At 42.9% G+C, this 17,229-nt stretch overlaps 1 protein-coding gene across 1 annotated transcript in view; it reads left to right on the top strand.

Moving 5' to 3' along the window:
- The window catches only part of SLC28A3 (solute carrier family 28 member 3), a 60,992-nt gene that overhangs the window by 12,675 nt on the left and 31,088 nt on the right, over window positions 1-17,229 (top strand). The window contains exons 5-7 of the mRNA XM_056848990.1: window positions 2,489-2,602; window positions 8,361-8,438; window positions 15,917-15,997. Coding sequence (XP_056704968.1) covers window positions 2,489-2,602; window positions 8,361-8,438; window positions 15,917-15,997 — 273 coding nt within the window. The remainder of the gene's footprint in view (window positions 1-2,488; window positions 2,603-8,360; window positions 8,439-15,916; window positions 15,998-17,229) is intronic.

The following is a 17,229-nucleotide window of genomic DNA, read 5'->3' as shown; positions in this document are numbered from 1 at the left end:
ACTGACCCTTGCTCCTTCCTCTTTGCTTCACACAGGGCCAAGTAAATAATGGGTTTATTTTTTACTTACTTCATTTATACCATGCCTTTCTCCCAATGGGGAGAAAGCAGCTTACATTGTCCTCATCTCCATTTTCCCCTCACATCAACCTTGTGAGGTAAGTTAGTCTGTGTGCGCATGACTGCCCCAAGGTCACCCAGCAAGCTTCTTCAGCAGAGCAGGGATTTGAATCTGGGCCTCCCAGATCCCAATCCAGCACTCTTAACCACTACACCTCTCCTGCAGATCCATTCCACTGTCAGAGGTGCTGCCCAGCTGGGACGGCTCCTTCACCAGCGAAAAGTGCCTCTGCTAGAGGAATGGATCTGCAGGTCCAGCCCAGGATAATGCATCAGTCCACACTTTCAAGTTACAATTTGTCAAGAAAAGTGGTCTGGTTTGCTTTCCTGCCTTTCACAGCAGTTTCATATGCAGGATTAAGCAAGTGAAAGGTGGCAGAGAAAAGAAGAGTGAGAATAGTCACCACGATGAGAACGATGAGAATATTCACCACTCTGCATCACAGAGAATAGAAAATCCAAATGTTCAGGTTGAACTTGCAACCATTCCCTTGTTTCAGGGTATGAAAGATCCACCGATAACATTTGCCACCTTTAGGATCCCTTGTTCCTCTCTGCCACACTGCAATTATAATGAACAGGAGTCAAGGTATCAGTCTGGCAGGAAAGCCTGTTCCCAGCTTTTGAATTGGCCTCTGCAGATGTGCTGGCAGCTTAATCTGCAGCCATTTGCAGGTGACTTATAGTTCCATAAAGATATTCAAAAGAGAAATGAATGCATGAAGAGGGTTGATTGGGGCTCTGCCTGCTACTACCACTTCCAGCCTCTGGTGGGTAGGACGGGCCTATCACCTGGAGGGAAGTCTTGCTATGTCATCCAGCAGGAGAGGGACAAAATTCTGATGTATGCGGGCCATTGCTAGTTGGATGTGCTGCTCCAGCTGGCCTTTCCCCTTCGCCTCTGGTAAGAATGGTGGTTAGGATTACCAGGCATGGGCTGGTGATTGGTAAGAGATGGGAGGAGACAAGTACTTATCATGGTGGAGGGGGGCGGGGAATGATCATTGTTGCCACATAATGATGTCACTTCTGGTGCAATTCAGAAGAGCCGGCATTGTACCGGAACAACACTCTAGCATTCACCCCAAAACTCTATGCAAACCAGAGTTTTGGGGTAAGTGCTAGAGTGTCACCCTGGCATGATGCTGAAGCTTCCCGGTCATGCTGGAAGTTAAATCATCACTTGGTAACAATCGATGCCCGCCCCTGCAATTTGGCCAGCTTGTTTCCACCCACCAACCATCTGAGTGCTGGGTAACAGCCAAAAGTTCCAGGAGATTGCCCACCATAAGCGGGCACCTGGCAAACCTAACAGGAGTGCTGGAGCTACCCCAAGGCATGGTGTATTCATGCTATTTTTTAGTGCTCCACTGAACAACAGCAGGCAAAGTATTTGTTATTCCGATATGCTGACTCAGTTTATAAAAAGGGCTTTTTTTAATGTGATGGAGAATTCAAAAGTGAGGCCCTGCAGCTCACTTTTGAAATCCATTCTATCAGCATTCTTCTGCATATGCAGACCCAGCCTCTGAACTCACAATCTGTGCCATCCCTTTTTGCAGGGCTGTGTGGATACATTTCTGAATCATGCCTAGGCCCCTGTGCACAAATGCCAATCAATGCAGGGTGGTAAGGGGGGACCAGAAAGAATAATGACTTTCACCCTGCCACATACATACATGTGTATCCTGTGTGAGCATCTGCACAGGGTTTTTTTCTCATCCTCTCTGTAATGTTTCACTTGCATACTCTTGCGTTTCAAACTGCTGTCAAAGAAACAGGAGTCCTGTCACGATGTCAGTCAGAATTTATTCATGGACAACAGTATGGCAACTGAGATAATTAACACAGAGGACAATGAAGGATATACATTTTATTGTTGACTTTTAAGAAGAATTCCAAAGCAATTCTATGTTCAGGACTGACCCAAAGGAGCAATGACTTTCCCATCTACTTTCTTTCTGGAAATTCCACTCAGAACAGGAAAAGGAAAATTATAAATCTCACGGAAGAAAGCAGTTTTAGGGAACATTCTAAGAAGTGCTCATGCCAGCATTTCATAGTGGTCAGAGTGCTGTACTCAGATCTGGGACACCCGGGTTTGGATCCCCTCTCTGCCACGGAAGTTGGCTGGGTGACCATGAGCCAGTCACACACTCTCAGCCTAACCTACCTCACATGGTGATTGTTGTGAGGGTAAAATGGAGAAGAACTATGTTACAAGCTGTTCTGGGTCCTCACTGGAGAGAAAAGCAGGATATATATCTAAATAAATAAATACATGGGGATTAAACCCAATGTAGCAGCATTCGTGTTGTTTCTGTATCTAACCGTGTCATCATTTTTCTTTCTTTCTGACGCACTGCCAGGTTGTATGGAGGCCAGTCATCTGGGGAATGGGACTGCAGTTTATTCTTGGACTACTTACCTTGAGGACAAAGTTTGGATTTGATGCTTTTAATTGGCTTGGTAGCCAAGTGCAGGTAACCATTGAGTTAAAGGTGGGGTTTTTTTGGGGGGTGTTAACTGCTTATTCAAGTGTTTATTATATCAGCAATAAGTGCTCATCTGCAGGTGTGGGTGCTTCTAGGGAAGTGGGAAGGAAACCCATGTGGGTGGCTATATGTGGGGGGGGGGTATCCCAAGATGGAGTTATTAGGCAATGTGTAAGCAGCTGATAAGGTGCATGAAGGTACTGGGCAGATTGTCCAAGGAATGGAACAGTCTTGTAACCCTATGCTTATTGCTAGTTCTAGGTGGTCACTGCATGCTGGCATACTCAGTTATTTCCTGCTCTTGATATACAGCTATGACTTCTGCCCACTTGGCCAGAACACACACACCTATCTCCAGTTACAGTATCTTCTTCTCTTGCTGCTCTTTTGACTCAAAGGTCCTGAACAGATCAAGATCCAACCCTCTTACACCCATCTCCAGTTAAAGGATTTCAAGTAAGACACTCCCAACTATCAGAACAGACAGACTATTGATCTCCTAGCTCAGTAGCTGTTATTACTGCCCAATTCAATGCATGCTGACCCAGAATTAAGCAGTGCCACTGAAGTTCCACCAAATATTGCAGGAGGATACCATTGTTAATGTTGATGAATGCCACAAGAGATCCAGGCTGGGATGGGGAAAGAAGGGAAAAAGCTGACCTCTTTTCCTAGTGCCATGGAGTCAGATTCCTACAAGCCTGAATTGTCAGGTTTAAAGCTCAGGTCAGGTTTCCAAACTGGAGAAACTGTGATCTGCCTCTTTAGGACCCGAAGCTAGGAAATGCCACCCTTAGATACAAGGGGAAGAGCCAGCTCCATGCCAGTTATTCTCTTCTGCCAGTGATTTGATCCCTATGGGACTGAATTTCCCAGTGCCAGAGTTTAAATGGGCTGGTCACTTTTTCCATGCTGGAGAAATAGTAAACTCTCTCTTTAAGTCCTGAAGCTATGAAATACAGTTCTATAAGGAAATTGGTTGGAAGTGAAATGAAAACCAGTTTATAGCACACCACAACATTTTGTTGCATGTTTCTACTTGCCCAGACTTAATTTCCCTCTCTGTCCAATCCTTTCATATCTGTGTTAATGGTTTTAAAATAATCTCAAGATCTTTTAATACAGTGTCCTGGAAAGAAAATCAACTGCATTGTGGGAACATAAACAATCAGACACTCCTGAGTTCTGCTAGGATTTATTAATTACAAAATACACAACAAAAACATAGACGGCAAAAATCAAAATAGTAAAATAATCCGCTCATCTCAGTTTACCCTTAGGCCTAACTCAATTCTGCATCACTGAGATGATAGCAGTTGACAACTGCCTGAAAGCAGAATCCAGATTAATTTAATCTGTGCTGCAAAACTGCAGTTTAACTATTTGATAGTAGCGCTAATATAAAGTATTCTATAAAACCACCGAAAAAATGTAATTTTACATTTTTATACACTCAGAAAAATCAGTGATTGATTTTTTACCTAAGTCCATGAAAGCATATTTACACTATTTGTAGGCTTCTCAAATAAACATAGCTGCAAGAAATCTGGGTAAAAATCTGACCCAACATTTTTCCCATCCCATCTTCAAACTGTTGCTTTTGTTCTTTAGGCAATGCTTCCCCCCACCCACTGACCTACGCGGACTCCTAAAATAGCCTTCTGTTTGGGAGTGATGACTGACACGCTTGAAATTTCATTGTGAAATCAAACCTACTTTTTCTCCAGACAGAAAGATCCTACCCTTATAGGCCATCCTCAGAATAGTCCTCTCCCAGAATTCCACAGAGCTGCCTAGATTACAAGAAGCCTCTGCTAACTAAGATTCTGGGAACTAATTGGTCACAAGGTCAATGTTACTGACCCATAACCATTATCATATCAGCCGACTCTCTTCCTTCCTCTGTCAGTTTTCGCTTTTAAAGTTCTTGATAGGTTTGGGGGTTCAGATTTTTAATACAGGGAATATTGTGACCTCTACACAACCCCAATACTAATACTATACTTCCCTGTGAGCACTATTTCTCACACAAAACTTATAAAAACTGCTATGTGTTTTCCTGAGCCATAGTTAGTACACAAGTCTCTGGTGTTTTCCCGCACTGTTTTGCCCATTTCTGATCATTCGATGTTGAGCTTTGGCTGTGGAAAGAGGAAGCAGTCCAGCCCCAATCTAAAACTCGTTTTGGTGTTCAAGGTACAGAGCTCTAGCCAAGGCAGAAAACAAGAAACCAAGACCAACAACTGAGAACCAAGCAGGTCATTCCTCATCACTGATGGTTTTGGAGTGGTTTGCTCTGTGGTTTTGGAGTGTTTGCTCTCTCTTTCCATAGCCGAAGTTGTTGTAAATATCTATTGTGGTGATACTTCCAGTATTTAGCAGAAGGTTGCTCATGCGTGCGTGTGTGAAAATAAAAGGAGCATCAGTCGTTTTGCTCTAATCAAACTAAAGTACATTTATTGTGGAAATACACTTTGGATAGGAAAGAGACAAACAGGGTTCCTTATCCTAATCTACCTTGCTAATTCTCTACATGGAAAAGGGTATCTGCCTTCCACGCCATTTTGGGGTGAGAAGGACTAACCGCGGAGCACTCGGACCAAGTGGCTTCTTGATTGAGGGACAAAGGAGAAAAGAGAAAGGAAGGGAAGTTTTCCCTAACAATATATCTCTAACACATCAAAGGGGACAGGAAATGAGGGTAAGGTGTAACTGCAGATGACTCCTTTCCATCCTCTCTATCTGACTCTCTGGTCAATTCCCCCCCCCCTCAATGTGGAGACAAGTGACACCGTCAGAAGGGCAGATTTTCCAACAGAAGTTCAGGTCACAAGTGGGATATGAGCAGTAACCTAGACCTCCTGTTCCCCATGTTAAAGCACTAGGGGCCCCACTCCTATTATTTTCACAGCATGGGGTGTAAAAGACAGTTCCTTTCTACATTGTGATGCAGACATCAGAAGTCCAAGACTTCTGATGCAGCTGTGGTAAAAGAAAGGCTGCAGGCTTTCATGTTTCACCCACATGAGATATTTATCTAACTAGCCAGAGGCTCAATTTACCAGACCTCTGTGAGAAAATTATTTTTACAACCTAATTTCCCCGCCCCTGCTTTTCCTACTGGCACTGGAAAGCTGAAATCTACTAGAAACCAAACCATGTTTTTAAGCGCTTCAGAAAAAATATCATTTCACAAGTTCTCTCCTAACTTCTTGTGCCTTTTTGTGTTAGATATAGGGCAAATTCCTGGGAGATTACATTTCTTTGAAATCCTGTATTCACGGTTGTTGTTTTTTTGCATTTGTTTGTTTAATTCCCATGTTAGCATAGACCAAGACTGCAATCTTAAGGGCACTTTCCTGGGAGTAAACTCAGTTGAATAACATGGAGCTTGCTTCTGAATAGACTGGTTTAGGGTTATTCCAAGGAATGCTTTGAAGTGACACCCAAAGATGACCACAAAATGGCAGAGTTTGTTTTAAAAATTAGCTTTCATTTAGCAGAAGTCAATTATGAAAGAATACAAAATATTCGCATCCATATACAGCATTTTCAGCAAAGTAAAGATGTTTTGGTTCCCCCAAAGCTAAAATTCCTAAATTGAAAATAAGATATGCAAATACATTTTAAGTCACCAGAATGCAATTGCTTTTTCACCTTGACTCAAAAGGTAGCCCAATCTCTATTTTCTATTACGGTAAGTAACCCTTCATGGCATTCTCACCAGATTGTTCCCTTTCCTCCTCCTTTCTAAATAAAAAGATTCCATCCCCATTTATTCCTATATGGTGGATCTTTCCAGCCATAGCTAGTATGTTTTGTACCCCTTTCTGAGGATGTGACACCTCGCCTCAACTCTAAAGAAGATCTTGTCAATTTACCCAAGCCAGCTAATAACATTGGATTTCCAGCTGAGCCCAGACTTGTGGGAACTAGTTTCACAGCAGCTTTCCCCGACCTAGAGAAGCAAGCTAAGGCTAGCCTCCAAACATCAACAAACTGCAAATTATATATTTTCTCCCCAAAAACATTTCACGCAGGTTACCGGTGGAGTTCACCAGAGCAACAGTGTCCCTCCCAATAACTGACATCACCTTTACTGTGCATGTCTTTTCTGGAGCTGTAGCAGAAGTTCTGAGATTGCAAATTTCACAGGATTAGAGGCTCTTAAGGTTTTTGAATGAGTAAAATGAAGATTACTTCACAGTCAGACATACCAGCCTTTGCACCTCACCCAGTGCTTTCTACCATGAATCCTGGCTAGGAAATAAGGAAACAGTCTGGACATTGCTATAATGAAAGACACTACCCCAATCAGGTGAACAGTGAGGTCACTTTTAACTCCTGAATGGAACACAAAAGAGAGGGAAATTATTTTGCACGTCGTCCCTCTGCTCCTATCCCATTTTTAACTCTCTGCAGTGGCTAGCCTGATCGTATCAGATCTCAGAAGCTAAGCAGGGTTGGTCCTGGCTAGTTCTTGGATAGGAGACCACCAAGGAATACCAGTGTTGCTATGCAGAGGAAGGCAATGGCAAACCACCTCTATTAGTCTCTTGCCTTGAAAACCTACAGGGTTGCCATAAGTCGGAAGTGACCTGACAGCACTTTACACACACACAATGTTTTGCTTCATAATCCCTTCAGCCTGGGTCACTGGCCATATACAAATACAGTACTGCAGGATTCTCTTGCAAGGAGAACTGAGACCTGCTTCTTAAATGCAAGCAACATGGTTTTTATTTACAAATTGTTTTTATTATAATTACAAAGCTGTTAACTGAAGTTTGGTACCTTCTGAACTTCAGAACCAAATAGTGAAACCTTCCTTTCTTCCTTCAAAGTTGTTGCTTTAAATTAGGGATGGCCAACTGCCAGTCTGCAAGCAGCATTTAACTCCTGCCCCACTTTCCTGTGCCTGACACCTCTCCCTCGCAGGTTAGAAATGGTGCACTCATACAAGACTTGTCAGCCACATTTCCTGGTACAAAATGACAGGCCAATCCATGGATCTCTGTGGCACACATGAGGCAACATTATAGTGAATCAGACCATTGATCCATCAGTATTATCTGCTCATTGGTGGTGGATCTCCAGAGTATTTCATATCACCTACTACCTGATCCTTTAACTGGAAATGCCGAAGATCAAACCTGGGACCTTCTGCATGCCAAGCAGAAGCTCTGCCACTGATGGGGTTGATGACCTCCAGGTAGCAAGAGAAGATCTCTTGCTATCACAACTGATCTCCAGATGACCAAGATCAGTTCCTCTGGAAAAAATGGCTGCTTTGGAGGGAAGACTCTAAGGCATTATACCCTGCTGAGGTCTCACCTCCCCAAACCCCACCTTCCCCAGGCTCCACCCAAAAAAAATCTCCAGGTATTTCCCAATCCAGAGTTGGCAACCTTAGTCGCTGAGCCACAGCTCCTCCCCAACAAAGGTATTACAAAGGGCTTTGAAATACTCTATTTTTCCCCTGGGTTGGCTTGAGCAGCATCACTTTCTGACCCAAACAATTCAGAGTTTAAATAATCAGTTAATCAAATATTTTGTGCAGTCTACTGATTTCCTTGGCTGTACTTAATTGTCCTCAGTGAAACCACCTATTAAGGCATACCTTTGAAGTACATCCAGTGACTTCCAGTAAAACTAAGTGTGATAAGAACCTCTAGCATGCTAGTGTCTGGGAAGGATTTACTGTCAATGTAATTTTAATAATTCTACCCTTTCTTTTTCTGTTAAGACTTTCTTGGAATACACGGATGCCGGCGCTAAGTTTGTGTTTGGTGAAAAATATACCGATCACTTCTTTGCTTTCAAGGTAAATCACTACTTTATCTTTCTTCTGTGGTCAACTGTACAAAGACAAACAAAGTGATGGTGCTGCCATCAAGATACTGTGATGGCCACTAACTAAGATAGCTATAAAAGACAAAATCAGATGTAAGAGACAAAATCAGAGGGCAGAACTGCCAGATTGGTATAGCACAGTGGCTAATGAGGGCTTTTCCGCATGGGTTTTTCCCGTCAGTTCTTGCTCCGTGCTGCTTTGGTTTATCCCGATTTCTGCACTCATTTCTGTGCTTTTTACTTTTTGCTTTGTGTCCTCCCCCCGCCCCCGTAGTTTTTCCCTCGTTCTTTTGAGACCACTTTTACCCCAATCTTTATTCTGATAGCCAATTTTGTGTCAACAACAAAAATCATCATCATTACCATGTTATAAATACAAATTTTAAAGCTAGCTGAAATCACAATTACTTAATTAAAACTCAGTCTTGACTATTTACTCATTTCCATTATCCTATTTAATGTAAAAGTGAGGAACAATTGTACAACTCTAATGTCATATTTAATTCCTGCCTCCAATATATATATAAAAAGATTTCCAGCTATCAGGAAAAAATATGCTTTTTAAATATGACTGTATCAGTTGAACAAGTTCTGGCAATTTTGATAGTTTTGCAGTGCCCCATATTTTTTGACTGTGAGATGTTTACTAGTTTTTCCCCCCTTTATCTCTCCACAAGGGAAAGGGCTAGAGACTTAGAAATCTGGGAATTCAGAGAACTTGCTTAACCTATCATTACAAAAGTATGTCAATATAAACATGCACAAAAAATAAAAGGAGGGGTGCTGTGATGCCACCAATGATGACAGCCCCCTCCCTTGAAAAATCATCATTATTTAAGGCATGTGCAGGAGAAAATAAACGGTTTCCACAAGGGTCAATATGCAGAGGGAGGGCAGACGTGCAGAAGAATTGTGCTCAAACTGATTCTACTGCTTATGGATCGGCTGCCAAGAAAATCAGGAGCTAAGCCCTGCATTCAGAAAAGCCCTGAGCTATAAACTGAGAAGTGGTTGGTTCAACTCTAATCTGACCCACCAATTTATGAAGTGGCCTTGGGCAAACCACACTGGCCACAATCGGCAATATGGGGATAAGAAGCAAAGGTTCCCGGCTGGGCGGGAGCATCCTTTGCCGGCCGGGTCGGAAGGAGAGGAAGTGTGGAGGGCGAGTGGCTCCGTTCTGTCTGGGGCAGTCACGAGGAGCCGGCAGTTGGCCATGTGACTGTCTCATGCCTGCTTGCTGCTGGCCACCCGGCCAATGGGAACTTGCCTCTGTGGCTCAAATGAACCAATGGGGGGCTGTGGCCAGGTGAGGTTTTTCCTCTGGTCCTCCTCAGGAAAATATAATCGGGCGATGCATCGCCCAGGGGCTCAGTCTGTCTCTGACTTTGTCCCGTCCCACCCTCCCTTTATTGTAGGCATTTAGGTTTGTTCCCTTGTCACAACTTGGGCGGGGGAGCATGGGGCTATTGTCAGTTTTGGGGGAAAGCGGCTTGCATGCCCCTTTCCTCTGGGTTAGGGGACTCCCATAAGGGGTTTTGGGGAGAGGCAGGGTGCCTCTTTCCCAAGTGGCGGGGGAATACACCTAGTGGCGCCCCGTCCTGGTATAATCTATGTACCACCATCCCTGGATGTGGGTCGGACTGTACATCTGGCCGCATTGGGGTCGGCTAATGTACCTGACACAGCTCCCATGCTGCGCCAAGGTTATTGCAGCTGTCGCCAATCAAGTTGTGGCCAAATTAATTTCCAATAAAGTCTAATATCCAATAAAGTTTAAAGTTTAGAAAGTTAATGTTACTAATAAAATTGTTAATTGTTAAAGTTAACGCTGTATGTTTTGGTATGATTAAGCGCTGACTCAAATTCCTCCACATTGACCCTGGCCCGGCAATACTGGCTTACACTCTGGGGATGTTGTGATAATATAGGAGAAGTACTCTGAACACTGAAAGCATCACATGGCTTCTAATCATATCCTGGAATCTTTTGAGCATCATTTGCTAGTAGGCAACTGGTCACTAGCGCAATGTGGGAGGGGGAAATAGGCCAAAATTTCACCCACTGCCTTCAATATAAAATGTGCTTTCAATCCACCCCAATGCCTTTTCCCCCCTCTAAAAGAGAGGCAGGTTATACAGTGTTTTCTGTTGCACCTGCCATAGGTTTTGGTGCTTGTACCTGACAGCATTATGGCAGGTGAACAGATGTAGTTCCTTCTGTCACCCAAACCAAAACAGAAAGGGGAAGAAAAAACATCAACCCAGAAGAACCAGGTAACTAGCAAAGTTGACAAAAGGCAAAATATTAGCCCTTTTGTCAACCTTCCTGGTTTCTTCTATCACAACATGCTAGGACATCTATTTCTGTTGAATGCAACAGTTAAAGGCACCTACGCCTCTCCCACTTCCTTATGGTGTAATCACATACATTGTCAAACACTATGGGAAGGCTGCAACCATGTGGGCTGGGTATTTGTTCAGGTATTTTCTGTCTGAGATGTCTTGCCCTGTTAGATGACAAGAGGTTGTGGGGGGGGGGACCCCCATGCAATTGATGCTGTGCTGACATGTCATTGACTCACACACATGTGCACACATACACACGAGTGGCATGGGATGCATCACAGTGAAGTTTGTGGGAAGAAGTGATGTTTAATAATTACTTGACTAAGGATACCGTTTAATTAATGACAATGGCTATGTAACAGGGCTAATAAAGCATGGTCCTATTGTTTGTTAGGGGAAAGCCTCTATTTCCATCTTCCTTAAAGGAGAGTTCATTTTTCTGCAAACGTTCTTTACGAAATCTATAGAAACATTGCAAGGATCATTGTATACTTCATCAGGAGCAGATCTGATTCGGACTGGGTGTATTTCCCAGCCAGCAGATCTGCCATAAAGAAATGGCAAGTGTGTTTCAAGCTATTCCAGCCATAATCTCAAGTTTGGAGTGGAGGAGCATCTTCATGAGAAACAAATAAGCAAGCAAGCAAAAAATCCTCATTGTCATGTCTAAAAGCATGGCGTTATTAGGTTAATAAGCCACCGTGAGCCACCCATCTGCAAAACTCTGATCTGTAACCACAGGTCATCAGTGGGAAGACCACCCCAGCCCGCCTTCAAAGAAGTGAGGGTGGGGTGGATTTTGGCTGCGGTCGTGAGAAGAGAGCAAAGCGCTGGGCATCGTCAGGTCTGACGTGCAATGAGGGGTGGAGCCAAGGGATATTATTTATTGGGTCGAGCAGACCCTGTGAGCCACCCATCTGCAAAACTCTGATCTGTAACCACAGGTCATCAGTGGGAAAGAACATATGGTTCCTTGGGAGCCGATAGGAGTGCATTCAGCCAACTCTCTGTGCTTTATGAGGTAACGGACAGTGATTTCTCCTTCCATTTCTCACAGCATGCTCTGTAAAGTTTGTACCCACTGATCTTAAAGCATATTCATCAAGCAGCTTTTAGATTCAAGCAAATACCAAGTTTCCCTCCAGCAACCTGTTGGTATTTTCAAGTGGTGCCAACATAGTTTCTGTAGAACATTTTATTGAATAGCATAGCTACTTAGGTTTAGTTTGTTTAAAAATCATGATTGAGCTCCTCAACTCTTCAAGTTCCAACCTAGGACACAGTTGTTCCGACTTATAAAGCCAATCGTATGTTTTTTTAGCCACAGAAGAAAGTACATTTAGATTTTTCTCCCTTATCTGAACTTTTTAAAAAGGTCCTGGTGATTCACTGTTACTGCAAATTTTCTGTGAAAAATATCAAGGCTCCATTTGTGGAAATCACTACCACCATAATACTTCTCCCTTGAGTCCCAACATACATTAACCCTAAAAAACAAAACTGTAGAGACCTATTACTAATAAATGTCCTATCTTAGACAGAAGCATTGGAATGTGGTGGAAAGTGTGTGACATCTTGCCAGAAAACACTGCAGCTAGGAGCCATTGTTATTCCTTCTGAAATCTGGCCTCTCTGAAGCAATAAATCTGTGTTTGGATTGTACTCCTTTAGACTATTTGTGGGAACTCACATGTTTGTTCCTCCATACAAAAATAACTCCTTCACACAGAACCCTTGGTTGTCAGGGTACAGGTTTTTAGCCTAGCCTTCTTCCTGATATGTGAATTTTCTATGGTTGGAAATGTTCTTTCTTTCAATAGGGAGCATTCCATCATATGAACTCCCACCTAAATTCTAGAATTGTACAATTCAGGCACAGCCTTACTGCATCAGGTGTGAGCTTCTGGGAAAATGGTTCCGGCAGAAGGTATTTTCATCAACATTGGCTTCGGGACCTACATTTCTCTGGAATTAATTTATTGGAAACACTACAGGGATGATATGCTTGGTGGTTTCCACCCCTTTTTTCCTTTTCACTGTTTATTTGTAAAGGAACCCTCTTTCTGTTCTGCTGTTTTTGAAAAGTTCTGATTTAACCAAAGCTAATCTTGGTTTACCTCACATTGCCCCAGGATATCTGCTGTATAGAAATGTGCGCTTTTCAAAGATGTGCCAAACATCCCAAATTATAATGTATGATGTTGGGGAGGGGAATCATACCTTCTTATTGGCCAGTGCAAGGGTTGTATAAACATGTCACTCCACTTACTTCAAAAACCAAACTGCCCTTTATTCTGCCTCCACTTACAAGTAGAGAACATATCGAAAGGAATGTTATTTGAAGAACATTCTGTGTTCCTTCTTACTCTTCCACAGTCCTTGAATTCTCCACTTTTTTTCAATAAACAAAAGCATTCTTGAGGAAGACGGCTGTCCCTGAATGACAAAGGAGATGAACATTATTAATGTGCTTTATTAATAGGCAAGACTCTTGTATGGAAAGTTGCTATGCAACTATGTTTGATTGAAGATTATAAATGCAACATGGACCTTATAGTATAAGCCATCATTGTATTTTTTTGCAATTGTACTGTAAATCAGGCCAGCATTTCCCAAACTGTATGCCATGGGAGAGGATGAATAGTACCTTAAACACAAGTTGCTCTTTGGCTGCATTCAGGTGTCAGTTTAAACCAACATTAAGTTCCAGTGTACATGAACCTGGATTAACACCTCGATTAAATGCAAATTTAAAATCTGGGGGCAAGGAGGGGGTCATTCCAATTAGCCTATGCACCTGCATTCATATGTCACAAGTAACCAGAGTTGGTTTCTAAAGAGTATTCATGTGAAAAGTGAGGGGTGAAGAAGGAGGCAGGGATATAAGGATGGCAGCAAACCCAGGTTTATTCACATTCTTTTTAACATCTGTTTAAAGTGATGTCTGAATGCAGCCTTGCCTTTTAGAGTAGTGAGGCTCCGTGCATCATTAACATCCATTTCTCTGCCAAACTATGAGCAGTGACTGTGATAAAATGGCCCCACAGGCACTAGTTTCTGCCACAGGAAATGTGGAATTTACTGAGTTTGTCCATGTCTCACATTGCTAGATGGTATTGACGAGCTCACCTCTTCAACTGGATTCCAATATTCCCCGCATATCCAAAATTATTCTCTGCTGTTACCACCAGGTCATTAATTCGAAGCATATTTGTCTGGTAACCTGTACCCCAGACCTAGTATTGCAGTTTCTTGAGAGACTTTTTTCCAAACTAAAAATCACCTATTCCATATCCAACCTGAAAGTAGGGAAACCTTCAAAATCTTGCTCTTGAGAGATTCGGTAGCAGGCAACTGCTTGCCTTCCGTCTGTAGTATCTTGGTATGATGAGTCAACTGGTCTAGGCTTTATATGGGGATGAGCTTGGCAGAGACCCTCACACACATTTTCATAAAAGGAAAAAATAAGCTTACATGTACATGTCATAATTGATTATAATAATAAAAACATACAACTGAGCAACAACTAACTAACAGCATCTGAGCAAAATAAAATAGGCATAAGGGTGGCTTCGAACAAGAACAAAACAGTATAGCATCAACATTAAAATCTTAAAACAAACAACTTTAAAACCATAATTCCTGTTTAAATTGACTAGAAGGTGCCCTAGACTACAGGACCCATTCATAAAATAAGTTGTCCTCATCAAGGGAGGTCAGTCCAAAGATATAAAGGTGACAGCAGGGAGATCAACTGCCACTGAGTAGCCCACAGGTCCAAAGAAAAAGAACAGGAAAGAACAAGGAAAGGGGCAAAAAGGAATGGGAGGGGGGAAGGGGAAGGAAAGGGTAAAGGAAGGAAAAGAAAAAAGGGGGGAGGGAAGGAAGGAGGCCAGGTGATCTAACAACCATCGCCTAGCGGTACATCTCCATCTTACACACCCTGCAGATCTGAGCCAAGTCCTGTAGGGTGCAGGTCTCATAGACAGTTTCACCAGGCTGGGGCCAGAGCCGAAAAAGTGATGGCCATGAGCGCAGATGACTATTAGGGTATTAGACAGAGCCATGGAAGAGAGTGTAGTATCGTGAACACAGGACACTTTGCTTAACTTAAGAAGAGTTTTATTTGAGTTCTTTGGGCTGTCTCACTTTCTACTCGGCCTTCTCTCAGTCGGCCTCTCCATTAGCTGCCTCAGCCATCATCTAACTGCAGGGCCAAAACTAACAAACATGCAAATCAGAACTCACCCCCTAGAGGTTTCTTGTATACATTACAACAGAGAGGTCCATCAATGGCTACTAGCCATGGTGACTGAAGGCAGTAGACCTCTAATGCCAGTGCTAGAAGGCACCATCACACAAAGGCCTTGGTCTGTATGCCCTGTTCGTTGGCTGTTGAGGGCAACTGGTTGGCCACTCTGTGAAACAGGATGCTGGACTAGATGGGCCATGGGTCTGATCCAGCAGGGCTCTTTTTATGTTCTTCTGACTCCCCATGCTGTTTAGCAATTTTAAAAGAAAAAAAATGCATCCTTTTTAAACGTTTTAAAATAGGTGGATCCTCATCATGGTATGAGGATTTTGAAGTGATTGAGAATGATTCACTTCCTAATTTCCAAGAAAAGGCTTTGAGGGCTAGCTTTAATATTTGTGGGGGAAATGGCAGTTTCAGGTGGCTGAGGCAAGGAAAATGGTGTCAATGTGGGTTGGGCCTGCAAAAAAGCAAACCTTTCCATCCACATGATACAAATGTACTTTGATTGTGATCTTTTGAAGGAAAAAAAAGGCTGTATCAAAATAGGTTTGGGAAAGATCACAGCAAAGTAAGGGACCACATGGAAAGTCGATGATGCTCCAAAAATCCAGCTCCAGTTTGGATGCCAAACCAGAGCAGGGCTGCTCCCCAAGAATAATGGGAACTGTAGTCTGGTGAAGATACTATGACTTCTATTAGATATCCAGAGACTTTTTACTGAACTACAGCTCCCAGTCTTCCCTTAAGCAAGGGAGTAATTGTTAAATCAATTCTAAGTCTGTAGTGCAGATGTGCACAACTATTCTTTCTGCTCACTGAACTTATTTTGTTCTGTCTCCAAATTAGGTGCTGCCTATAGTAGTTTTCTTCAGCACAGTGATGTCAATGCTGTACCACATTGGATTCATGCAATGGCTTATTAAAAAGGTAACAACCTCCATGGTAGTAGAAAAGGGCAAGAGTCCAGTAGCACCTTAAAGATTAACAAAAATATTTTCTGGTAGGGTATGAGCTTTCGTGAGCCACAGCTCACTTCTTCAGATACCTGGACTCTTGCCCTTTTCTACTACTGCAGACAGACTAACACGGCTACCCACTGTGAATTAACCTCCATGGTATTTTTCAAAATCCCACTGAAGATGAGCAACAGTATTGTGTATAACTGATAGTTGTATCAGCTCTTATTACTTATTTGAAGTATTTACATGCCACTTCCCCCCCCCCAAAGCATCTTACTAACATATTCTTTCAACTGATTATTTAATTACTTTTAAAAGTTTAAGGGTCAGTGGTATCCATTGGGTCCTTAACCGTTAGAAGACCATGCTTTATATTGGGCACACTTCAATTTAAACACCTCTGAACAGTTGTAACAATGCACAACTTGGGAAAGATATCAGGCTTGATACAGGCAAGTTGAGTGAACCCTGGAAAACTAGGGGTGAATTCTTAGTCTGTTAGTAATCCCTGGAGATTCCACACTTTGAGGCCACCCTATTATATCTTATAAGGCACCCTTATCTATAATCACTGTGTTTTCCATATTTATTGTTTATTTACTTCTTTTATATCCCACCTTTTTCCCCAATGGGGACCCAAAGTAGCTTACATTCTTCTCCTCTCCTCCATTTTATCTCACATCAACCCTGTGAGGTAAGTTAGGTTGAGAGTGTGTGACCGGCCAAAGGTCACCTACGGCAGAGTGGAGATTCGGTAAGCTTCCATGGGAGAGGAGAATTCAAACCAGGGTCTCCCAGATCCTATGACACCTAGGGTTCCAGGTCCCCCTGGCCACCAGCGGGGGAGGGGGTGGATCTTACCAGACTTAAAATGAGGCCTAGGTCTCGACGTCGCCTGTATGATGACGTCACTTCCAGAAGTAACATCATACACTGGCACCATGGAAGCCTAGGCTCCATTTTAATCCTGGTAAGACCCCCAGCCAGCTAGATGACACCAGGAGAAGGGAGCCCAAAGCTGGGGATCCCCCCACCCATGCCAGTCATCTGGTAACCTATTGACACCCTAGCCCAGGGATCGCATTTGCCTTTTTAGCTACCGCATCACACTGCGGACTCATGTTCAGTGTTTGATCTACTAAGACCCCAAGATCCTTTTCGCACACACTACTGCTAAGACAAGTCTCCCCCATCCTATAA

This window comes from Euleptes europaea, chromosome 4 (assembly GCF_029931775.1).
Source record: "Euleptes europaea isolate rEulEur1 chromosome 4, rEulEur1.hap1, whole genome shotgun sequence".
Classification (NCBI taxonomy): Eukaryota; Metazoa; Chordata; class Lepidosauria; order Squamata; family Sphaerodactylidae; genus Euleptes; species Euleptes europaea.
This window is presented reverse-complemented; position numbering and strand designations above follow the sequence as displayed.